We start from the raw sequence: 26,540 nt of genomic DNA on the forward strand, positions 1-26,540 counted from the left end.
CTTTTTTTTTTAATAAAATAATTTCCAATACCGTTTAAATATTTATAATCGAAATTTCGGTGTACAGTAAAACCTATTAACTTGGTCTCCTGTGTAATTTGGCTTTATTTTTTGCGGAAACAGCAAATTCCTATTAACAATATATTGTTTATGCCTCTGTAAGTTGATCTGCTTATTTTGAAATTTGGCCGAATTATTTTTCTGAAACTTTATTAACCAGGTTAATAACAAATAGACGAAAGAGTCGAGGAGAAAGTTAATTGGAAGAATTATTTACAAGAATGCAAATAGTTTTCTTTGTTATTTTCGATGTAATACAAGAGTGTATCCAAACGTTCCAGAATCCGTAAAAAGAAAGTTTCTTACCTTTGAAGTTAAATTCCTCCATCACCTTTAAAGTACTCTTCTTTTGCATTAATACAGCGGTCCCAGCGTTGTGCCATGCTTGGAAGCATTTCTGGAAGTCCTGTTTTGGAATAGTGTCAAGTACCCGTTGCGATTCTTCTTGAATTTCTGGAATGGTGTCGAATCTTCACCCCCTTCATCCGAAGCTTCAGCTTGGGAAAAAGAAAAAAAGTCAGGAGGGCAGGTCAGGTGAGTATGGGGGATGGGAAACCACTGTCATGTTGTTCATAGCCAAAAACTGCGCCACTTTAAAGGACCGGTGTGCAGGTGCATTGTCGTGGTGGAGAATGAGGTTACCGTTATGCCATTTCTGCGGCCTTTTGCGACCCATATTTTCACGCAACCTTCTTAGGACATCACAGTAGAAGTCTGCATTGACCGTGCTTCCATATGGGATAAATTCCCGGTGTACAATCACTTCTTGGTCAAAAACCAAATGAGCATCGTATTCAATTTGCTTCTTTCCATGAGTTGTTTTTTGGGTCTTGGAAACCCAGGACTCTTCCATTGAGAAGACTGAAGTTTAGTTTCTGGGTCGTAAGCATAAATGATGCTCTCATCGCCTGTAATGACGTTTTACCCAATGTCTCACAGAATTTGATGCACACCCTTTGTTCTTCAACTTCCGCCATACCGCCGAGATAAGAAAAATCGCAGACGGCTAATGCAACACACACACGTAAACACATGCAACATTCAAACGCTTCCACTTCAAACCACGCTACTCGGCACACTGGCTCACAAGACACCACCACAACACATCCTAGCGGGAAACTCGTGAACTGCAAGCGGTTTGCATGTTATGAGCACTGTCCTAGAACTTTTGGATACGTCCTTGTACAAGTTGTTCTCTGTATTATTTTTGATGACCTTTTAGGTAAGTTTATGAACATATCGGCGGTTTTCTTCAATGTATAGTTACCTTAATTCTGAGTAGTTTGTAAAGTACAGCGTGTCCCACATAAAACCGGTACGCCTCACGCACGAGATTCAAGGAACACTTTAACAATGAATAGATAATAGCAGCGTCGGACTGACTTGCCGCGCCCTCCTCAATGAATGTTTTACGCCCCCTACCAGCAACGGCTTTTGGGTCGAAGATAGTGAAGTGCCACTTGATCGTTTTTCTGAACATTGAATCCACAGACATAAAATAACCTATCTCTGTGCGTACTCGTGATTGTATTATATTTAACTATTTAAATTGGGTTCAGGTTGGCTCTATAGCGATGTTCTGCACATTGTAAGTTAGTAGCACTGTTATTCCGGATACGTAGTCCTAAATCAGAAATATTAGTTAAAACATTAATTTTCAAACGTGAAGTTATAAAATGCCCCTCTGGCAAGTTTGATGATTTGGTACGTTATTTGTGATTCGACAAATTACCAGCCCTGGTAGCTTATTATGGAATAGCTAACACTTCGCTTCGTTCTGTTTTGGAAGAAGGTAGGATGAATACTGTATAGCTGAAAGCTGTACCAATCTGTTTGGGTTAAAGAGTAGTTACCTTGGCTTTCAGGATTTGTGATTTTTAGACTTCTGGAGGCAGTGGTTTCATGGTGAAATTCAAGGTCAAAATGTAACAATGTCTGTAGAAAGGTAAGATTATTAGCTAGTATCATTAAGTTTGTGGTTTAAAGTTAGATAAGTTGGGTTCTTCGCTTAAATACAGTTACTATTGATGCGAATACAGTTACTATTTCTCCATTTGCTTTTTTGGGAATTACACTGTGAAAGTAGTACCTGAATCATGTGCTGCATGTCGTGATAGTGATTATTGCCACCTCGCATACCATGTTTTGGTATTTCATGACTCGTATCATACTTCGTTAAAAATAAATAAATAAATAAATAAATAAAGGACTTAACAACTTTAACATTACGATAAACAAGTAATAAAAATCTCATCTAACTTAACTTGACGATTCTCATAGTATTTTGATACAAAATTGAAAATATCTATGTTGCAAGCGTTACAACTCGCCACATTCTGAAACTGTGTTGTTAATCACGGAGAATCTTCCTACCACACCACCTATCGGTCCTTGTGGTGGTCATTTCACACCAGGTGTTAACAATAAGGTAATACTGTTTTAGCAAAAGTAATGTTCTTGTAAGCCAGTAGGTGCATAACCGGCAACTTCCCGGGCAGTGGGGAGTTATAGGGAGTTGGAGAGGGGCATACCTTTCCTGTGATTAACTCATATAAATTCTGAGTTTTACGTTCCACGGTTATGCCGGCTAGGCTAAATGAGACGGTGATGATGAGGAATGAAGAAAGTGGTAGAAAACGGGAGAACCCCGAGGAAACCCACCTTGTGTTTGTCCACCACAAGGTTCACTTCGCGGGAGCAGGGTTTGAACCCGGGACCACATGCACCAGAGGTGAACGCTCTACCACTGAGCCACCGCGGCCCCCCTCAACGCATATAAACTGTACTTAACTTAAACACTTTTCTTTCAATAAAATGTTATCATGTGATGTCACCATAAGAAAATTATCTGGTGAATAATATGTGGATTTACATGATCTGGTACTATCTCGTTACGTGTCCTTCCAACGTTGCTTAAGTGACGTGGTTCTTAGTAGTACGTCACATGAAAATAGTGCCTAAGGCTTGCTATAATTACTTACATTATTTGCATTTTGTTTATGTAAATATAGTAGATTCAATTCTTTGAACTGCTTGAAATACCTCATTTTACCTGTTAATTTTAAAAATACGGACTGACAACTGTTGAACAACTACTTTTTTTTTTTTTTAAAAAAAAAAAAAAGAAATTAATAGATCTTGATAAGATAAGATTGTCTGAGGAAAAATAAAAATCTTTGATTCTTACCATAAGACTTTTGCCTCCCTCTCTAGCGGCATTTTGATGCATAGGTATCATGTGGCATTGCATCAATAGTAATTAAGCTGTCTGAAACCAAAGTGAATTGCCGTAACTGCATTTTCGAGCTGTCAACAGCTACGTATAGAACTAAAAAGCATATCAGATGCCACAGAAAAGGTAGATTACCACATTTTTCATCACCTTTTCATGTGATTTTATCTACCACTGTTTCCAAAAATGCTAATTTATCACAAATCATAAAAAAAAAAAAAAAAAAAAAAAAAAACTACATAGTTCGCACGTGGTTGCTGTCAGCTGACAGCTGTTGCAACTTGCTGATAGCTTGAAAATGCATTTAGTTCACTGATTTCAGACAGCTCAATTGAGGGCCCCAGAATACAAGGGGTCTAAGTTGTACACTCATGTCCAAAATGATTGTCGCATATCTATAACTACCTTCTTGTAACAATATAATTTGATAATGATTTTGTAGGGTACTTTTAATACTGATACTATGTGTATAATCGGGAAATGTATATTTGTGATAAATTTCATAGGAAAAGAATTATAAATACGAAAATTAGAATGAGTAAAACAAATTGTTGCTAAATAGACAAGAAAGTTTTGTTTTCGTTTTATTGTTTTTATTTATTGCTCTTTTCACATGAAATTTTCCATATACATGTCTTTGCCGATTATACACATACTAACATTATAAGAAACACCAGGCGAATTCATTATCAAATTATATTGCTACAACAACATATTTATAGACATGCGACAATAATTTTGGACATTAGTGTACATTCATGATCAAAATAAAATAGCATACACAAACAGTACATAATATGGTATTTTCTTGACATTAAATAAGCTGTAGTAACTTTCCTAACATACAGAGTACTACGCAAGATTCGAATCCGCAGCCTTCTCTGTGTCAACCAGCGTAAGGCCTCAAGTAATGTAAAATCTAGGAAGCAGGTTCTGCATGTAGTGTCATGTCATTCTTCCTGACAGAAGTACGCTACGCTCTCGTCATTGGTTGGTTTGTTTCTTGTATATTATATATATATACTGAGCTAAATTTTGGCAGACTGAATTTTGACGTTATCTGCAACTTCACTTTGCACTTTAAAATTGTCACTTAGTTCATAAATAGTATTTCATATATCTCCAAAATCAGCAACAGTTTAGTCCAAGTGATCCATAGCGGCTTTTTTAAAACAAAAATAAGAGTTATTAATGAATGAGAAAAGAAGTGATATACAGATGGGATATCGCGGAACCCCAAAGTAAAACCGTAAAAAAAAATAACTATAAATTCAATTTAACAAAAAGATTCCAACACAACAATAAATTGTAACTTAGATTGTAAGATAGATTTAAAAAAAAGCGTATTAGAACGTGCAGTAAGATTTCTGTAGGTAAACAACAAAATGGGTGGGGAGCCATAGTATCCCTCTCTCTGTTTCAGGGTTAAGATGTACTCTTTCTGGAGGAGAAGTGCTAAAATTGATACTATTGCAGGGCGCCAAATTATGCTATTGCACGGGGCGACAAATTGTTTTGAGCTGACCTGACCAAAAAAAAAAAAAAACGTAGCGGACTCGCTAGTTGTGGTACTTACTTCATTACTGCCTCTCTTCGAAGCAGACCCCTTTGGCATTCATACAGTTCTGCACTCGCTGCTGCCACTGTTAATAACAATACTGGAAGTAATTTCATGAGAGTTCACGTAGAAGGTTTCTTCCGTTTTCCGTTTGAATTCTTCAACTGAAGCAAAGACGGGATGCTACCAGATTCGGCAAGTAGGGAGATAATCCATGACAGTAATGCTTTTACACACCAAAAAATGCCTGACAGACAGAGCCTTATGGGCTAGTGCTTTGTCCTAATGGAGAATCTACCAATTTTTCCACAGTTGAGGCCTGTGTATCTTCCATTTTCGCCAAGTCTGGTCAAAACGTCAGTGTAATAGCGCTATTGTCCTCCCAGTAGAACTCAAACATTTAAAGTCCATGAATTATTTTTTTAAAGCGTCCTCTTAAATTTTGAGCGTGATATGCATTTTTTTTCCGATCTATGGAACCGGGACTTCCACTGCATGGAATGCTACTTACTCTCCGGATCCTAGGTAAAAGTTCATGGTTCGTCGAAGGTGATTATAAATTTCAACAAATCTAGTTCATTTTCGATGCGTTGTAGTATTTCTACATAGAATTCTTGATGGCACTCTTTTTGTTCCCGCAAGAGATTTTTTTCGCCAAAATATTGGCACACATTTTCTCCATGTTTAATTATTTTATGATAATCCGCCAAACAGATTCCCTGTCCAAATTCGCTAGTCCATCCACTGCAGGCACATTCTATCTTCGGTCGCTTGTGATCACCTGGCGTACTCTGTTGATGTTCGTGTTAATAACTGGACAGCAGCCTTCCGAAACGATCACTGTCTTCAACACTTACCCTCCGAGAAATATTTATGCCATTGAAAGACCCGTACTCTGGGCATATATACACTATATACAGGGTGTAACAAAAAGGTACGGCAAAATTTCAGGGGTGGATTCCTTATGGGTAGACAAGCAAAAAAGTTCATACTGTATTACCATATGTCGGGAAATGCATCGTTACCACTAGAAGGACCGGATGGGTCAAAATGACCCATCACCATATTTTAATATTCCACTGTAAACGTACTTGAAATATTAAGTGAATAATATTTTATGAATTTCTTAAGGCCAATAGCATTAACAAATTCATAAAATATTATTCACTTAGTATTTCAAGTACGTTTACAGTGGAATATTAAAATATGGTGATGGGTCATTTTGACCCATCCGGTCCTTCTAGTGTTACAGAGTTGCGGCCATTGAGCCATCTGATGGTGTAATATAGTCACATTCAGGTCGCTCCTTAATATGACTCAATTTAAAACTCAATAACTCAGACCCTAATTAAGCTAGAAAGATAATTTTGGTAGCAATGTGTTCCTGAAGGGTGAAGCTTTCCCTCGATATGTATTTTATGAGTTTACCCCCCAAGGGAGAAGGAATGCCATCCCCAAAATCCTGATGCAAAAAACAAAGAAACACGTAATTACCCTCCCCCGTCCGCCGTGGTACCCCCACATACATAAAATACATATTGGTGAAAAGCGTCGTCCTACAGAAATATATAATGCCAAAATTATCTTCCTAGCTTAATTAGGGACTGAGTTATTGAGGTTTAAATTGAGTCACATTAAGGAGCGACCAGAATGTGACTATATTACACCATCAAGCGGCTCAATGGCCGCAACTCTGTAACGATGCATTTCCCGACATATGGTCGTATGAACTTTTTTGCTTATCAACCCATACGGAATCCACCCCTGAAATTTTGCCGTATATTTTTGTTACACCCTGTATATCAACCACCATTCGGAGTGTTCCAGTTGGCAACGTTTCAGTTTTCACAAGAAACTGTATGTTAATCTTCGGTTCCATTTTCTAACTAGCCATTTTTCCGTCACAACACAGTTACAAGTGTTCATGGAATGATGCCTCACTCAGAACTCCCAAGGTCGATCGAGTCCAAACTTCATGGAGATGGAGAGAAGAAATTGTGCTTTAACATAACACTAACCAATTTAGACAATGCTAACCAGAAATTGTTTGTTTATGAAATAGATTCGGTCAGATTTTGTTAGTTTTTCCCCACAACTCGTGTACATTACGCACAGACACAAGAGAAACGTAGTCGACATGTAAACGATATTTTAACGCATTTGTGTACATCAGTGATTTCTAATTTGGGGAAGCGCAACACTCTAGTGAAGCATAAAAGACCAGCAAAGAAGCCTTAACTACTGAAGATTGTCACTTACCCTATTCGCATCTTAAATCGAACCCAGAATCATGCACTAAAAGCATACACGAATAATAAACCAGCAAAGGGTACGGTGAAACAGTAAATTTTATTACTTTTCAAACCTGGGAGGGGGAATTAAATATTAGGATAAGTGGCGCAACCAACTATGAGCTGCGGGACCCAGGGCCCCCTCCAAACTACCCTGGTTTATTTTATACAGCAGCAGTGCAGACAAATTTTGGTGAAATTAAAAAAAAAATCATTATTGTTTGGTAGACAGGGTTTCTCCCGAAATAAAATCCTGGTTGCGCCACTGATTGGGACCCCTAAGGTAAAGACGTTCTCCCATGATAACTGCAATAATGATATCCTCTATATACAAGTATCAAAAAATATGGCCAGCATCAAATGATCATATTCAAAGCACTCCATATGAAATAGAGATTCTGGGTTGTTCTTTCTTCCCCTGGAATTCTAAGTGATTACTTCAGATCAAAGATTGGGAATAGCAACGCACCATATTGAGTAAAGAATGTTTTGTCCACTATTCAATTTGTATTAATAAAGATGTATAATAATGTTGATATTATTGGTCAGTAATTTTGGATACTTTAGTTTGCTGATTATCGTACCAAGTGTGTAATTACTGTCAAATAATTTGTTTGCATTTACTTGTCACATAAGAAATACATTGCTCAAACAAGTATCTAATATTCGAAAGAATTAATTTAGTATATCTTATGTAATCTTGTTTATTTGACTTCAGCATTTTATTACTGTATATTAGAAAGAAACACTTCACTTCTCATATTTTAATCAATAATATTTTGACAATACAAACAACTCGGATGCTGAAATACAGAAAGCACAAAATATATATATATATATATATATTAGTAACAGGCACTTTAACAGGTGTTGAACTGCACATGAAAACACAGAAAAACTTTATAATTCTTATAAAACAAAAATATTAAAAGAAAAAAATTCTAATTAAAAACGTATTAAACACTCCAACACTCACGCAGAACTTTGTGAGCCTTTTTTTCGTTCTTAAATAAAAGATAAATATTAATTCAAGCTGCCTGTATAACCGGTATAAAGTGAGATCCAAATCATACACTGTCTATAAAGCTCTTTCAGCTCATTTGTAAACACACGCAAAGTAAAAATATTCTCCACAAACTTTTAATGAATGCGAAACAGCACAATACAATGTAACATTTTAACATTAAAAAATTAACAAGTGTCACTTTTCTTGTAATATTAGTTCTGTTGTTGTCCTGTCTTTCCAGTACGTAAACAATGTAAATATTTTTTTCGACAAAACGCACATAAGAACACACGAATAATGAGTTTGCAAAACAATAATTGTCTTTCAACAATTCTAATTCAAACTTCACTTCAAAAATATATGTATATAATATTTACACGTAAAGAGTATCTTCTTTCGAAGTCTTCAAAACAATACTGTTTTCTATGCACTACTATCTCAAGCTAGCAATTCCTACAATATCACAGCGTAGCTCAGGTAATATTTATTCACCTCTTCTGAAGGACTTATTACTCCATTTTCTTCGTTATTATTAATAATCTAACTATGACCACTTAAATGCATTCTCCTGCATACTTGGGAGTGAGCATTCCACTGCCTTCCCTGAAAAGTAAATAAATAAAATAAAATGTAATTTCATGTAGCTTTACAACATTGTGTTAATACTCGTATATACATCATATGAGACGTTCCTTCAGAAATACTCATAAACCATATTAAAAAAAAAAAAAAAAAAAAAATTCAGCGTTCACTTTATACCAGTAGATCACTGTTTCTCAAACATTTTTCAAGTTGGAAGCACCTTCATTAATCAGAATTTTCTACACACCACTTCTACTTTTTGTCTCCTTCGAAATCAAATTTATACATGTTTTTAGCGTATATTTTAAAAATAGCGTTGAGTAAACTTCTCTTAATTTTACATTCATATTGAAAATTTATTATTATTATTATTATTATTATTATTATTATTATTTTAGTTTAACGTTCCACAACTATACCTTTAGACTAAGGGAGACGGGCTAATTGAAGGCTACCTTAATGCCTACTGAACGACGATGCTAAAGAATACTTGAAACCAGCGTAACACACTCTAAAGAAGTATTGTTTGGATTATTTGTGATTACACAGTTTGACACTAGGCATAACTATTGAAGAAGGGTTTCTTTCCTGGTCATCTGACAGTAAGCAAGTTTCTAACTCAGTCTTTCCTAATTGGTGGTTTGCGAAGTCCTAGGGATTCGTGAAAAAATTTAAAGGATCCGTGGTATTATTTACTTATCAAAATTTGCAGAAGATATAAATAATGCCACGGAACCCCTGTATATATGTGCTGTATCTTGCATGCTTATAAAGGTTTATAATATAATTATTATTAATACTGCTATACTACTACTACTATTACACATATACCAAAATTTGAAGGTATCTAGGAGTCCTTACTAGCTTTGGCAACGAAAAGAGGGTCCGTATAAAGAGGGTAAGTAATAACTGGGAACCACTGTCGTAAATTATTAAATCCTCTAATACAGCAATGTTTCTTGGTAAGAGTACGCACATAGAATACGGTTTCCTGTAAAATTTACTTATTGTAGCTTGTTACCATCTCTGAATGCAAGTTCTCAATTAGCATAACAAAACGAACATTCAGATTACTTATTGTCATTCCTATTACTTAATTAGCGAAATGTCTCCGTGTCTGCAAATTTAATTAAGTAGGCTAACATTTCCACCCCGAAGAAAGAAAGAAAGAAAAAAATGAATAATTAACTCTATGGCCTATGGAACCTGGAGGTTCACAAAAGCTGTCCATTGACTTCTATCCTTAGCCAACTGCATCCAGTTTGTACTTTTATATTCATACTTCTGTAAGATCCCTCAATACTGTCCTTCCATCTGCGCCTAGGTCTTCTGAATGGTCATTCTCCGATTGGATTTCCAGTTAAAATTTTGAAAGCGTTCCTACTTTCTTTTATTCTGGCTACATGACCTGTCCACCAGAACCTCCTAAACTTGATGACGCTAAAAATGTTTGGTAAACGGTAAAAATTATGCAGTTCGTAGTTATGAAGTTTCCGCCACTTCCTATTCCCATTTCTCTTGGGTCTGAATATTTGCCTTAGAATTTTATTCTCAAATACTTTCAGTTTGCCTTCTTTCCTCAGAATGCAACCATACAGCACAGCAGGCATGATTTTCGTTTCATATGCAATATTTTAAGCTTCAAATTCGTCGACAGAATTCGCGAAGACAAAATATTTTGAACTGAATAAGAACACGAATTCCGTGCTTTCAGTCGACATTTAATTTCTTCGTACATATGGTTTTGGTCTGTTAATATTGATCCTAGATATTTGAAAGTATCCACTTTGAAGAAAGTATTATTTGACATTCTGACATATCCAAATTTGCAGTGTTATGATCCCGGCGAATTTCCATGTATTTAGTTTTCTCTCCATTTACTTCTAAACCCATGTCCCTGCAAGTGTTTAATTAAACTTCTGCATTTCTTTCTGTTGTTCTATCATTCCCTATTAGATTTACATCATCAGTATACGCCATAACTTGGTGAATACCATTCAGTTCGACGCCCTGGTTACTATCTATTATTAAAGCATGCACCAGAATAAGATTGAATAAGAATGGCAATAAAGCCTTTTGCTTCAGGCCATTCGAAGCTCGTGGACAAGAATTTTTCTACTCGGACTTTACTTAGTGATTCATTTAAACACATCTTAACTCATCCAATTAGCTTTTTTTGGTATCCCAAATTCTGTAATAATGCTGTACAGTGTTTCCCTCCTTAGCGAGTCGTAGACCTTTCTAAAATCAATAAACAATTGATGTACGGGAGTATGGTATTCACACTTCTTTCCGAGTATTTATCGTATGGTAAATATCTGATCGGTAGTCGATCGATTTCGATCGATCAAAATAATCTTCAATAATTTCATCTGCGTATGGAGTTAGTCTTGTTAACACTAATGAATTCCATTGGTATAAGATTATGTATTGCATATATTTTTTTTTTATTTAATGTAATTAACGACATATACAGAAGCAATTCTGAAAGGAATAAATTCTTAATTAGTGAAACACAATTTGGTATTAGGACTTCTCATGTAAAATAATTAGACACGTATTTCACTTTTTGTCTCTTAGACGAGAAGAAAAAAGGATGGGGCTACAATTATTAAAGTAAGATGACCACATCTCGAGATCCGTTAAGGTTAGAAATATGAAATTTGGTATTTAGGCTAAGCTTTTCATTTAAAATAAAGTCCTATTTCAGTGTTTGAGATATTTACTCTACAATGGAAGAAAAAGAATCGGGCTTACAACTGTTAAAATAAGATGATCTTATTTCAAAATCCCTCATGGTTAGAGGTATGAAAACTGGTATTCAGGTTTTTAATTGTAAAAATTAAAGACGTGTTTCAGCGTTTTTTTTTTTTTTTTTCATGTTTTCCTTACATTAGAATGGAAGAAAAAGGTGTAAAGAAAAGGTGAAGATTAAAATTTTTAAAATAGCATGACCATAGCCCGAAATCCCTTAAAGATTAAAGACACGTTAATTAAAGGCATGTTTAGCTTTTTCTGATGTTTCTCTGTTATAATAAGATGGCCATAACTTGAAATCTCTTCAGATTAGAGATATTCAGGGATATGAGATGCGAGCTCGTAGGCCGAGCAAATACGGGTGTCTGAGAGCGGAGTCCCCAGCTCGCCGAAGGCTAGTCTATAATATATGTATAAAAATGAAACTGATCTTGTGTATGTTTGAATCACGGAAAACCGGCTGAATAATTTGAAATGAATTTTGGACTATAGTTATTACCTACCACCAACCAGGTTCCTAACATGTCATGTTGAATGCATGTCGTAAGGGAGGACGCGGGAAGGCATAATTTATGTCAAAAATTGAGTATTTCGCGAGTTAGTAAAGTTAGGAAAATGAAACTCGGTACATAAACTCCTCATTATAAATAAACAGCTACATGTCCCAGGGTTTTCGAATACTCTCGTTTTGAACAGAAGGCATTTTTATGTATCATTTCGCCACATTGAAAGAGACGTTATCTGTTGTATATGATTGCATCACGAGAAAACGGCTGACCCGTTTGAAATGAATTTTGGAATATAGTTACATAGCTGGATTTTATCATATCACTTTGATTAAAAGGCTTATTCTAAGTGGATAAGGGGTTCAAAAATTTAAGCCAAAACTAACAATCTTACCAGTTTTTATCACTTTCATTGAATTGCGTATCCTAAGGGTGAAAAGATGTTCACTTTCCATAAATCTGTTCTCCCTGTGCAAAGAACGGACATTTCAGCTAGTTTATATATAAAATTTAATAATGTAATGCATAATCTAAAATACTTACCTGGCATTCTTGGCTACAATACCACGCTCTTCTGCACCCTGAGCACATAAACCTTGCCTCTCGACTGCAGTTCCCACATTGGTAGCGAGATACATCGATCTCCCTGTGATTCTGTCCCGTCTGGTTAGGCGGAAGGTTACCAGATTTAGACGAGACAAATGACGACAATGCAGCAGAAGTCTCAGGGAATGGACGATGAGACTGCGCTGCTGCTGCTGCTGCTTGTGGAGCAGTTAGATACTTCTGTTGCTGAATGTGATGTCTTAATTTATCGAAGAATATATCGCTGTTTCTGTACATCATAGCCTGAGTTTGTTGTGGGTACTGAGCAAATGAAGGAACATGTTTCGTATAGGAATAATATGGTGGCGGTGGTACTACTGGTGCCGCTGCTGGCGGGGGGTTTACTTGCTGAGACCTTAAGAATTCGGCAGCAGTTGCAGGGACCTCAGCATGTCTCGGAGTAGGCCTTAAAGGAATCTGCTGAACAGGTGGACACGGCGCAGATGATGGTTTTGAGGTATTAGGCTGAGTTACTGCTGGTTTTTCTACCGTACTGCTTGTCTCGGCTGAATGAGGTCTGCTACATTTTTGAGCAACACAAGGGCTTCCACGCTGGTGCTCAGAACTCAATACAGATTTACATTTCTGACACTGTGGATCCGATGTAGATGTTGAAGAGATCTGCTCAACCGATGACCGTCTCGTAGCTCTCTCTCTGTTATCATTCGAGCTCCTTCCTTGATCTGAGGCTGTCGAAAGGTCTATAGGAGATTCACTGTTTTGAACGTTAGCTGTATCTGAGTTTGCAGTAATCGGAGATTTCGTAGATACAACATGACATTCCGTATGACCTACTGGAAGTTTTGGACTTGGTTGAGTAGGTGTTGACGCAGTTGGTGGACTTGCTGGTTCTGTATTATGATTCAGATCTCTAATTCTAAGCGCTAGCGGCGGTGCAGACAACTTTGGTTTTTTGCTTGTTTGTGGTTCCATAGAGGGTGCTGCTTTATCGTGTGGACTTTGCTGTGGAGATCGATGGCACTCAGATGAAGGGCTGTGCTGACTAGTTGGCACAGAGAATACTATTCGTGATCCTTCGTCTTTATGTCGTAATGCTTCCTCTTGTAACCTCCGCCTTTCCTCTTCCCACTGCCTCTTTTCTTCTTCGTACCTTTTCTTCGTCTCCATCAGAGCTTTCTGTGCCTGTTCCTTTTCTTCTAACAAGCACTGTAACTGCTCCTTGGTATTCCGCTTTAGCTGTTCAAGCTCTTCTAGTTCGTCAACTGATGAAGGCAACGCTCCCGTGTTTGTCGCAGGAGCTACTCTATTCTTCCAAGATTGACGGCTTTCTCTTCTTTCTAAAGTCAAAGGAGGAGGATCACTTCTAGGTGAAGTCTGTGGCACGTATCCACCAAGATTTTGTGGTTCTTGCGCCCTGCTCGAAGAAACTTTTGAAGACTCTCTATATTGAACAGAACTTGCCTTAGACGCCGTTGGTGACGCCATGGAATAACACACAACATTTGGCACTACTGTCGAATTATTATTATTATTATTATTATACGGATAATTCATCTTTTGATGCGTTACTGAACCACCAGAGCCATGATGATACTGTGACGTCGTCACCGAATAATTAGAAGTTAACTTCATAGGTTGAGGTCGAACAGGAATTTTTGAGCTCTGATTTGGAGTCAATGGATGATATTGTGAGGTAAGTTGTTGTTGTTCTGATGAATTTGCGGGAACTGGGTAAACACTTGTGTCCAAAGGAAGCATAGGAAATGGTGGTGGATAAAATGGTGGTATTGATGGGCGAACGGAACGCATGGGGAATATCATTTGTCTATTAGTTGCTATATGAGACTGAGCAGTTGCAAACGGTTGTTGAGCATTCACTGATGATAAAGCAGTCACTTCAATTGAAGGGGGATACATCCGTGAGTCGCTATGATGAAAACCCATATCAAAAGCACGAGAAGCATGTTGTAACATTGTGTTAACTTTCTCGGGGAGAGCGCTGTTTTGACTTGGTCCTGCCTTTGAGGGCGGCTTTACTGTTGTTGTCAGTTCAATGTCCAGTGATTTTAGTACAGGATATGCTGCAATAGGGTCTTTAGAGGTATTTTCTTTGGATGGAGGCTTCCCAGGCGAATCGTCGTCTCGTATATTGATAATTTCCACTGAAACTGGTTTCTCACTAGGTCCACTCGGCACAAGTAATTTTGGCTGCGAATTACAAATCTGTACTGGTAATATTTGAAGATCATTTCTCGTTATACTTTCTGGTGGGTTAACCACTGGTTCCTCTAACCGCATTTTCGTAAGTTTAGTAGCAGCCACATCTAAAAGAAAGAAAGAAAGAAATAATTTAATGGTTTATTTTCATATTTAGTATATGAATATCTAACTTAATGTGGATTCTAATTCATAAAACAAAGTATTTATCTCCGTTCATAAAACGCTATTCCACGCTAAATTAGCTTCAATATCTACAATATTAATAACTTTTAATCAAAAGAAAATGCTCAAAGATGAGACCATTTGACACACCTCATTGAGCTGAACAATGTGGATTCTCATATGCAGTTTTCGAGTAAAGCGAGCCCTAACACCACAGGCCTGTAGCCAGAAAACTAAGGCAACGAGAGGAGTGCAGAGATCATTTTGGGGGGGATAACTTGAGTACATGTTACTAGAACTTTTTCAGCAGGGCTGAGCCTCCCATTAGCTACGGAAATACCACGTCACTTGTTAAGATAAAACTGCTATTGAAGTATATTCTTATCATCAAGCTTTTCATTATAACACCAGTAAGCAACAGTATACAAATAGTTAGGGGTCGTCCACATATTATTACGTAACGCGGCAAAGGGGGGGAGGGGGTTCGGCCTTGCGTTACGAAATGTGACGAGGGCGAGGAGGGGGTTTACGTTTTCGTTACATAACGTATATTTTTTGTTAATTTTTTTATTCTCAAATATTTAAAACAAATAAAACAGAGTACCGATTATCCGAGTTTCCGTGTTATCCGAACTTAATCCAAACAAAAAGAAATATCTTTTAAAAACTAATCTAGTTACAACAAGTAGTCTGCAGGGTTTTGTTTCAGCGAAAATGAAGCTAGCGTAAAGATAACGACCTCCTCCCGACGTTGCCACATTTAAGCCAGCGAGCTTTAATTGTTGCATGTCTTGAGTATCAGTTTTTGCGCCGAAACAGAAAAGACGTATTTTGTCTAACAACAGAGCAGTGTGAGCAGCGGTGGATGTTTCTCCTCGTTCTCTTGACTATTTGTAGGAATGGTTGGAAAAAGAAAACGTGTTGTTTTATCATTAGAAGATACGCTTAGAGCTATTAAACGATTACATAGTGGTGAAACTATCAAAAAGGTGGCAAGTGATTGGTAAACTGACCGTTAGTGAATGGAGAAAATGGCTAATTTCTTATGTACGTATGTAGGTACTGTACTGTATGTTCAATAAAAATAATAAATACAGTAATAATAAAGAGAAACAATCAATAAACAATAATAATAAATACTGTACAATTCTTTCATGAATACATCCGTGTTAGCCGAGTTTTTTTTATATATAAATAAGTAAATACTGTAAATATTTATATTGTTTTGGAAAATTGCGAACATATAACCAATATAAATTGTATCATGCAGAAGGAATTAGAAGACGGGACTAGACACTAGCATGGCTGGTGATGAACCCTGCATGTATTACAATACAATAAAACTACGTTTCGCGGCTATCGCAGCATTGCATTTACGGCACATGGTTTTCTAGAGCTAATTGTTAGTGATCGTAACCACTGCTTGGAAATGCCCTCGCGTTCCCAGTGCAAGTGACACCTTTTGGGTCACTTGCTGGTTTTTATGTTTAAATAATGCTTTATTAGGTTCTACCTTCTAGGAGGTTTTTATTTTTAAGGGACTTCTTTCTTAGACTAAAATGAGGTCCTGTGAGAAGAAGGGATATAGAAAAATAATTTTTATACTAATTCAAGAAACAGATTTTTGATAGGGAATTAGGCCCTGCAGAATAGGGACAGGATTTGATTCTTGAAATGGATATGGCATTCCATATTTAGGTGGATATGGCATTTAGATTAACAATTCCCTGATATTAGAATTTTTGAGTACGTGTTCAAAACTGAAGCTGTACACGGCTTTGGTTGGTTATAAAGTAATTTGTTCCTCTTGCAGGACACATTAGGTTTTTATGAATACTCTGAACACAGATTCCTGGGTTCGATCCCTCGAAGTGGACTCGTGAGAGGCTACTCATAGAGTTTTTAGATTTTTTTGAATCACATCTCCTATTTCAGGGAGTATGGTTCTTATCTAACTTTACCTGCCAGATCTATTTAAGGATCTTTCGCTACTATAAGACGAACTCATTCTCCTTACCTACCTATCCCTATAATAAGTATTTAGATAGATATTAAGGAAGTACACGAAATAGGGTCATAGGCCAGGGCTTTTGACGTAGTGAGTCAATGCCCTTTATAAGTTAAGTTTGACAGAGGACCTTTTAGTGAGGGCTTACCCTTCTGTCTGCCACAGGCACGTAATTAGAGAAACCTTAGCTTAATAAAGTTTACTAAAACTAGAGAAAAATTAAGGAATTAGAGAAGAGAATACCCAACAGGTATATCTCATGCACTTTTAAAGAAAGATATTTCATAGAATTATCAACTTTTTCTAAATAAACTTTTAATAGAGGTAACTCATGTGTTATGATTTCATATGTAGATAAGATCCTGAGTTATAAACCTGTTCATTAAGTTCATTACCCTAGACATTACTTATTTTGTTTTGAGATACGAATCTGAATATAATTTATTATATTCTATTTTTTTTAAAGTTTGTCGAAAATTTTGTGATAGAGACACGAATAACCATAGCTCACAGTCTGACAGATTTCAGTGTTACATACAAAGAAGTAACTTTATTTTCGACAAACACCAGTTGTATCGCTATTTCTAAGAATATTATTTAGAACATTTGATTTGAATCATTACCCACTCTATTCTTCTAAGGAATTTCGTATGTGAAACAGAAGAAACTCCTTTTCGTGAACCGGGTTCCATCCCAGCCCCCGCAAAGTGAACTTTGTGGTGGACAAACATCGTGTGCGTGGGTTTTCTCGGGGTTCTCCCGTTTACTCCCACTTTCAGCATTCCACCATTTCATTCATTACTCATCATCACCGTCTCCTTTAGCCTAACCGGCATAACCGTGGGACGTAAAACTCAAAGATTTCATTTTTTTTCTTTTTTTTTTTTTTTCGTGAAATATTATTTTCCGCGACGAACGATCCACGACTTGGAGAGCAAAATAGCATGTTATAACCTAATTCGTCGGATCATCTCGTACTGATTTTTTTTTATTTTTGGGTTTAAATATTTCTGAAGAAATCGAGTTCATTCGCATTCTGGCACTGATTTAGGACAAGAATAATTTGAAAAGGGGTAAACTGAAGTCCGAAGTCCAAAGAGGATGCTCGAAAGTTTGTTCACAAACGAGATGTCCCTGCTTGTTCGCGTGAAATCTGGATCGACGAAGAAGAGAACTACTTTGCATCATCGACACTGGCGAACTTCAAATACGCGAAGCATCCTCAATCCTGGAAAAAAAGTAAGTGTTACTTCTTTAGATCCTGTTTCACCTGCATCTTCCGGCAGTATTTCCTCCTTGACACTCATCGGTGTCCTAAAAGGATGGATGCGATCTCCTTGGGAAAACGACACCATGCAATTCCGAAGAATTAAGACTGGTTAATTAAACAATCTTGATGATGAAAACCGACTGGAAGCTTTCGAAATGTGGGTGTGGAGAAGAATGGAGAGAATTAGCTGGATCGAACGGAAAACGAATGAGAGGGTGTTTGTTAGAAATGGTGGGTGAAAAAAGAACAATTTTAACTATTATTAAGAAGAGAAAGATAAACTGTTTGGGACATTTGTTAAGAAGTAACTGTATCATGAGGGACGTGCTAGAGTTTGCTGGTAGAAAAGAGTGGGAGAGGGTGGAGGAGACTACAGTTAATGGACGATATTAAAACAGAAAAATCGTACGTGAAGACGAAGATTTTAGCGGACGACCGTGGAGCATGGAACCTTCTCAGCTGCAATAAGTGACCTCCCAATAATGGCAGAGTACCTATGATGATGATGATGATGGTGATGGGGTTACAATATTATTACAATACTATCATTTTCTAATATATTTGTTTTTTTGGCGAAAAAACACTCCAAATATATTCAGGATATAACCCCAAAATAAGCACAAATGACAAAAAAACAAAAATCAAAAAGTATTACGTAATAAAGGGGGAAGAATTCGGCCTTGCGTTACGAAGTGTGACAAGAGGAGGGAGGGGATAAAAATTGGTCAAAAATAGCGTTACGTAATATGTGGACGGTCCCTTAATAAGAGATGACCAAAAATTACGATTGACCATTGAGTTTTAACTTTCCGTTAGCTTTAATATTATTGAAACGTAAGACATATATGAATCGACAGCTGCCATTGTGAAAAAAAAAAAAAAAAAAAAACGACAAATTTTGGTACGTACTTTTCGAAAAAAATTCAGATGTTTTTCTGGCGCTAAAATGTATATATTTTATTCGCAATAATAATTTATAGTTTCCATCCTGTTGGAACAGCTCCTTTATTTAGTCATATACAGTATGTGTAAAAAACACACAGGTAAGTACAAAATGTATATACATATCTAATTGTTACTTGTCATGCGTAACGATGACACATACCCCTAACAGGGCAATTTGTAAATACCTTATCTTTATAAGGAAGAAACAGCCCTTGTCAGGCCTACCTCATCCATAAGCAAGAACACTGAGGCCTCAGAGAGGTACAGTAAATCTAAACAGCTCAGCTTAGAAGTGCTATCTGATGTTGCTTTTCATATACTGTAAGACTACTTTCCATTGAAGTAATCAATTAAACGAGATGTATTGCTCGTATCATGAAAAATACTTGCTTTGAATCCGTGATAATAATCAAACATCTGGGATGATAAGTAAATGAACAGAAAATACAATACGCGTAAGTATTGCTTCATCATAGACACGAACATCGCAATTAAAAGATTTTAACTAATTTCAATGATTCCTGCTTAACTGCCATGCAGGAACAAAATGTAAGTAAGTACTGTGTTAAAATAGATACAGTATGACAGCAATTAAGCTTTGGTAATTGTCTGACTGATTTTTCCCTCTTCTTTCTTTTGAAAACTGACGATTTTTTTTTTTTTTTTTTTTTAAGTACTGGCCAATTTCTTTGATTCGTGTATGGCCCCCTCCAGCACCAAGGCTATACAGGATGTTTCAGAACAACACCGACAACGTTTGAGAGGTGATTCCTGACTCCAAGATAGGACAAAAAAGTATAGACCAACCTGGGTGCACAAATGCTTCCTTTCGGAGTTATAGGCTGCTAAAAACATGAAAAAAGAAAATGTAAAGATCCATACTTCCAAACCTATGGGACCTACCATGGTGGGGTCAAGACTTCACTTAGGAACTAGTATGCGCCCTATCCAAATATCCATGTTTCAGAATCCTACGGTACTTCCGCAACAATTTTATAGAGATACAGATGGTGATCAGAAAAATGGAAACACCTGAACGAAATTGCAACTTACCAGATTAATATGGTGTCGGGCCACCTTTCGCCTTCAGAACAGCCTTGATGCGACGTGGGATGGAGGCATAGAGGTCGTGAATGGTAGCAAGTGGAATTTTACACCATTCCTCGTGCAGGGCATCGGCCAGTTCTGTGAGAGAGGATGGAGTTGGAAATCGTCGCCGAAGTCGTGTTTCCAAGACGGACCACAGATGTTCAATTATGTTGAGATCTGGGGATTGGGCGGGCCAGGGGAGGTGTTGAATTTCATTCCGATGTTCCTCAAACCACGCTGCAACAACGTTAGCTGTGTGAATGGGTGCATTATCATCCTGGAAGATGGCGTCATTGTCCGGGAACAACATCCGGACCATAGGATGCAAGTGGTCTTCTAAAATTGCGACATAATCGTTGGCAGTGATTCGTCCGCTAAGTGTGACCACAGAACCTAATGAAAACCATGATATGGCGGCCCACAGCATCACCAAGCCGCCGCCATGTTTCACAGTTGGGCGGAGACACTGCAGATCATAAGCTTCTTTGGGCGTTCTCCACACATAAACACGGCCCGTGGTTGGGAATAAGGTGAAGGATGACTCATCCGACAATATAACACGTTTCCAGTCCTCAACGGTCCAAGATGCATGGTCGCGGCACCATTTGCGGCGTGCGAAAGCGTTATGGTCCCTGCTGAGCGGTTTGGCCCGTGCAATACGACCCCGTAAGTTCATGTCATGTAATTCGCGGCGGACTGTGATTGTCGAAACAGGGTGGGGGAGGTGCTGATTGAGTTCCTCCGTCACTTGCTCCGCAGTGGCACGACTGTTCTGCGTGACAATGCGCTTTAATACCCGGCGTGACCTGTCACTCATGATTTTCTTCCGCCCACTGTTCCGCTTCCCCGATGTGGTTTTCCCGTGTGTTGTGTAGGCCGTCATCACCTTCGACACTGTCCCACGCGACGCACCTAACATAGTAGCCACTGCCGTCACACTCACTCCACATAACCGCGCACCAACAATTTGCCCTCTTTGAAAATCTGAGAGGTCCCCCATTTTACACTACCTCCGTCTGGTGTAGCCACTGGATACTGCTGTTCCACTGCGCCTGACGTAGTATGGAGACCGACCTAACACACCACCATCAGCGGTCCGGCGCTGCGGGCGCCACGACACCACTGCCAACCCATACATCTGACGTGTTGCCAACTACAGGTGTTCTGATCACCATCTGTAGTTGGTGACTACTTCAAATTATATGACCGTAGAAAAACTCCCTCTATAAAAATCGTTGCGTAAGTACCGCAAGATTCTGAAACATCTATTTCTGGATAGGGCACATATTAGTTCGTAAGTGAACTCTTGACCGGACTACGATTGGTCCTATAGTTTTGGAGATATGGGCCTTTAAATTTCATTTTTTTTTTCGTGTTTTTGGCAGCCTATGACTCCGAAAGAAAGCATTTGTGCACCCGGGTTGGTCTATACTTTTTTTTTTTTTTTTTTTGTCTTATTTTGGTGTCAGGAGTCACATCAGTGTTGTTTCGAAAGATCCTATATAAGACAGGACCTATTGCCTCAAGTTGGGTCTGAGCCCTTGTTCGGGTTCTTTTAAGCGGTAAGTACTACCAATACTGCGAACTATTGAGAGGAGTCACAAGGAAAAAATCAAACTGTTATCGTACAAGCTAAGGCACGAAATCTTACGTAATGTACTAATTCTTGGATAAAAGTTAAATTTTCTTCTCTTGCCTTATAGCAATAAAATTTCCTAATTTTTATTGATGTGATTTCCTTCAAGAGAGTAAAGTTGCTAATTTCAGATAAGCTGAAGAATCTAAAAGTTATCAGGACTGAATCTAAAAGTTATTATGCTACTAAACTGTAGAAGATTTCTGATACACTGTGATTTACTTTAAGCGACGCGTTCGCAAGTTGGTTAGGAATTTGGAGCTGAATAGTTGATCAAAGAACTTGTTTGACCTTGATGTGTTATTATATAGAACACAAAAAGAGATGCAGAACAATAATACGTTCGCACGTGTAAAAGGAAGGTATAATTATTCTCATATACTCACAGAACAATATTGTGTAACATTCCTCATTGCAATTATACTACACACACACACACACACACACACACACACACACACACACATACTCTATAATTGCATATCTTGCGAAAAAGGAAAAAAATAATTAAGTTTTCAAGGTTGACTTTAAAATCGCACGATAAAACACCTAAACGTTTATCGCAATACATGGTTCAACCGTGACGTACTTCCGGTATAGTTCGTTCTATTTGCAGTAAAAAATTCGCTACATATGGAAATTATGGTGTCTGTGCTTTGCTCTGACCTACGAAGATTATAATAAATACAGGAAAATTACATTTCTTAGTATAATTTTCTGAGGGAAGAAAAAGAAGCTTTACAAGAAAGGGTACATGGATCAAAGATAAAGGAAACATACATATATGAAAATAAATGTGAAACATTTACTGGCTGTTTCACTGTTTGAAACTGAACATGTAACTCGTGGAAGCAAAGTGACCAAAAAACTTGACTCATCCAATGGATGAATAAATAATGCTCTATGACATGAATGAAAGCAAAAGTTCTATACGTTGTTTCATACTTAAAAACGCCTTAGCGAAGAGATACCACAAAATAACAACTTATTCTTGTATTCATTCTGTTTAATATTCGTTACTTATTGCAATTAGTGCTTAATTGTCTTTTCTTGCAGTGCTAGTTATATAATACACTTTCAGGTTTTGAGTAAATATCAAAATGAATGACCTTTTCACATGTAGATATTCTGTCCCTTATTAATATTCTGTTTCTTATCCCGTATTTCCACTTCTGTTCCACCAATAGTAATGTATTGATACATTTCAGGTCAATTTCAACTTAAAATGTAACTTGCCTCTTAAAAATCTTACTGTAAAAGTGAAGGTTATTCGATGTTTTTTCATTGTGTAACTAATATTTCTTCGTGTAACCTTCAGAACTGACTTTTTTTTTTTTTTTTTTTTCAGATCTTTTCTACTACAAATAACTAATTCTGTTAGTATTGTTTTGTAGTTTGATACTCATGGATCCACAGGCTTAACAGTATGAAACAATCTCAAATATTTAAAAGACCCTTCTGTTTTCTTTAACTCATACGTATAAGTTGATGTCTAAAGACAATAATTTGTCTCGAATGCCGAAAGCTTGAATTGTCAAATGCACTGCTGTTTCTCGCTGTCCACAAAGATGATTGTTTGAAGTTCAGTCAGATATAGTTTTTGTTTAGAAGAAAACCTAAGGACGAGCAACACTGCATCATTCACTACTACTTGATGTTCGGCTTTACTAATAGGAGGAACAATTTCCTTTTATACAGTAGATATCAGTGGGTTAGCCCAAGTTCTTGAGTAATTAAAACACATTGGGCAGCTATACCAATCAAAGATTGGCCTATTTTCTAAATGATACTGAATATCTTTCTTTTCTAGCCCATTCATTTATGTGGAGAATTATATTTCTGTTTTGGAAATGAATTGGAATACTTATGGTTTGATTTTAATTATTTATTTTTCAAACTTATATAAATGTCTCTTCAAAGGTGGTAAGTACTCAATACCGTTAAGGCTTACTTTCTTTCTTTTCTTTTTTTTTTTTTTTTTTCATGAATGAATCAGATCACGAAAGAAAACAAGAATGTCAGTTATAAGCAGCGAAACATTGATGGACATAATACTGTAGTAGGCTAAATCAGAAAGCCAAAAGTGATTAATAAAAATGTAGCAAATGGGCTCGAATGTAATACGGCATAGATCGAATTTCTTTTCGAAGACTTCAAAATTAGAGCCACCTTCTTCTGGGACCAGGGTTGCTGGAATTTTCCCTAGCTCAAAACCCAATGTTTTTGGTGGGGGGAAGGGGGTAACACCCACCTTAAAAAACACAATAAAACCCAAAAAACCTACCTCAAAAATATACTTCAAAACTTGAATTAAAATGATAACCTTAATATGATCATAATTAGTTTCTTCAATCGTATTCCTCGGCACATGCCTAGCTTCAGAATTGGCTTTAAATATATATCTATCAAAAGGAGATCTCCAGAACAGAACACTATTGAGAAAAAAAATGTTTGGGAATCATGCATAACGAATTTAGTTAGCGCTCGATCAAATTCGGTGGAACTGCATTCAACTGTAATCTGGAACAAAAAGTAATGCTACTACGTTACCTTTGTTTTTGTTGGTACAGTCACCTACATAAATACGTGGACCCCTGACTGTTGTAATTCCATTACTTGGGCTCCAGGTACTTATGTGGGTGACTGTACAAGTAAGTAATAAAATTTCTATCTCCATTTATCACGTTACTTACTAATCGAATTTCTCAACACTATTTAGATAATTACACATATACAAACGAAAACGAGTAGAATTAAAAAGAAACATTTTCTCGTATGATAGTTACAAATGCACGAATAAGATTGTTTGTGTATATTTTTTGTAATGTCATAATTTGAATGAAAGACACTACAAATACTTCACTTAGAAAAGGAAATTATTAAAGATTACCTTTATTTCCTCAGTGTTGCACCTGGATAATTACATACACAAAAACTTAAAATAGATGCATTAAAAAGGAGATCAGGAGACTCCCAAGTTCTTCTTGCGTATATGGTGGAATATACAGTATGACAATTGCATGTTACAAAGGTTCCTTAATCGTAAAATATAAGAAAGGAAATTGACACCCGAAAATGAGATTTAAAAAAAAAAAAAAAAAAAAAATCAACATTTCAGTCCTTCCAAAAAAAATTTTTTTTTTTAAATATCCAGTTAACCCTTTTAGATTCTTGTATTTTTTGAGGAAAATTTTGACTATCAGTTACGTAAGTACTGCTTCAGTACTATTCATCCGAGCATCATGGCTAATACGTCATTCTCTTTAGAATAAAACAAGTTTTCAATTGCTATCCTGTGTGAGACTAACGCAAGATCTTTCATATACGTAAAAAGTACATGACCAAAGCTTTCTCGTTAAGGCGGATTTTCACGTAAGCAACCGTTGCGTTCTTTGCATGCGATGTGGTTGAATAGCCAATTGAGAAAGCTGTTTAAGTATGTTCTATGTGTAACACAACTTTCTCTTGGCTACAAATAGAAATCGCAAGCAACGAATGCAATGGACGCTTGCATGAAAATCCTAACATGACAGGCTTCATACTACTCGCTGAGACACTTTCTGGTGAAAACAAAATATGACAAAGACTTAAGAAGCTCTCTGTCGCGTCCCAAGAAATAAAAGCAGGTATTGAATTTGGTTACTAAGCTAGAACCAAACAAGAATAATTTTAGTATTAGTTTGTTAGCACGCAACAGAAAAACCACACCTAAAATGTGAAGTTCTAAAATAATATCTGTTCCTCTAACCTAATAAATATATGTGAATCAATGGTATGCTTCCTTTGTTACATATCATATGCTGTGGGAGAAATTTCACTGATGTTAGCTCATATTTCATAGGGTAAAGCTGGCTGATATGAGGAGACTCCGGAGTTGTTCGTGTGATCAATTTTTAAGAAGTGTGAAAACTATCTTAAAGATGAGTTTGGTAAGTGACTGGTATGATTCGTTGCTTTGGATGCCACGGAACTATTAGAAGCAAAGAAATTTCTCCCACAGTATAAAATTACAATATAAGCTATAATTAATGTAACTAATGATAAATATATGTGTAAAATGAAAACATGTTTCAGAAAATATTCATGCAAAAGAAAATATTAAAATTAGCTTTTACTATGGTAATAATAATAATAATAATAATAATAATAATAATAATAATAATAATAATAATAATAATAATAATAATAAGTATTTTCCCGCATAAGCCAACAGATGTTTGGGTGTGCTAGAGGAAGGTATATAAGGTACTCAGCGCAAAACGCACAACTCATTATTATGTTCACAGTTACCGGAATATGGTCATAATTAACTCAATGTTTTGATGTAGATCAGAGATAAAAGGTAAAAGTCATAGTACTATCGTTTTCATTTCTTAAATTAAATGATACCATCGTTCATTATAGTCAGTGATTTCGGAAAACTTTGAAGAATTCTCAACCAAAAGAAAACTATTACTGGTAAATTTTTTACGCGCCATATTGTAGGGATGTATTTTTAGTTATGGAATATGAACAAAACTGTCTGTTTTAAAAAGAAAACTGTGTAATAAAAACTTACCCTCAAGAGTAAACTACTATGGTGGATTTTCTTTAAAGAAAAAAATAACTTGTGAACTTGAAAGTGATAAAAGAACTGTCATTATAGGTTTGC

General features: G+C 36.7%; 1 protein-coding gene across 8 annotated transcripts in view; it reads right to left on the bottom strand.

The window, feature by feature from the left end:
• Positions 1 to 7,811: 7,811 nt before the first annotated feature.
• LOC145694723 (uncharacterized) overlaps positions 7,812 to 26,540 on the bottom strand; it is a 629,124-nt gene continuing 610,395 nt past the window's right edge. For all 8 annotated transcript variants that reach the window (XM_081771270.1, XM_081771268.1, XM_081771269.1 and 5 more), the window contains 2 exons: positions 12,536 to 14,883; positions 7,812 to 8,750 (listed from right to left, as the gene is read on the bottom strand). In XM_081771270.1, coding sequence (XP_081627396.1) covers positions 8,688 to 8,750; positions 12,536 to 14,883 — 2,411 coding nt within the window. In that variant the 3' untranslated portion in view covers positions 7,812 to 8,687. The remainder of the gene's footprint in view (positions 8,751 to 12,535; positions 14,884 to 26,540) is intronic.

Source organism: Thermobia domestica, chromosome 9 (assembly GCF_964235325.1).
Source record: "Thermobia domestica chromosome 9, izTheDome1.hap1.1, whole genome shotgun sequence".
NCBI classification, from domain to species: domain Eukaryota; kingdom Metazoa; phylum Arthropoda; class Insecta; order Zygentoma; family Lepismatidae; genus Thermobia; species Thermobia domestica.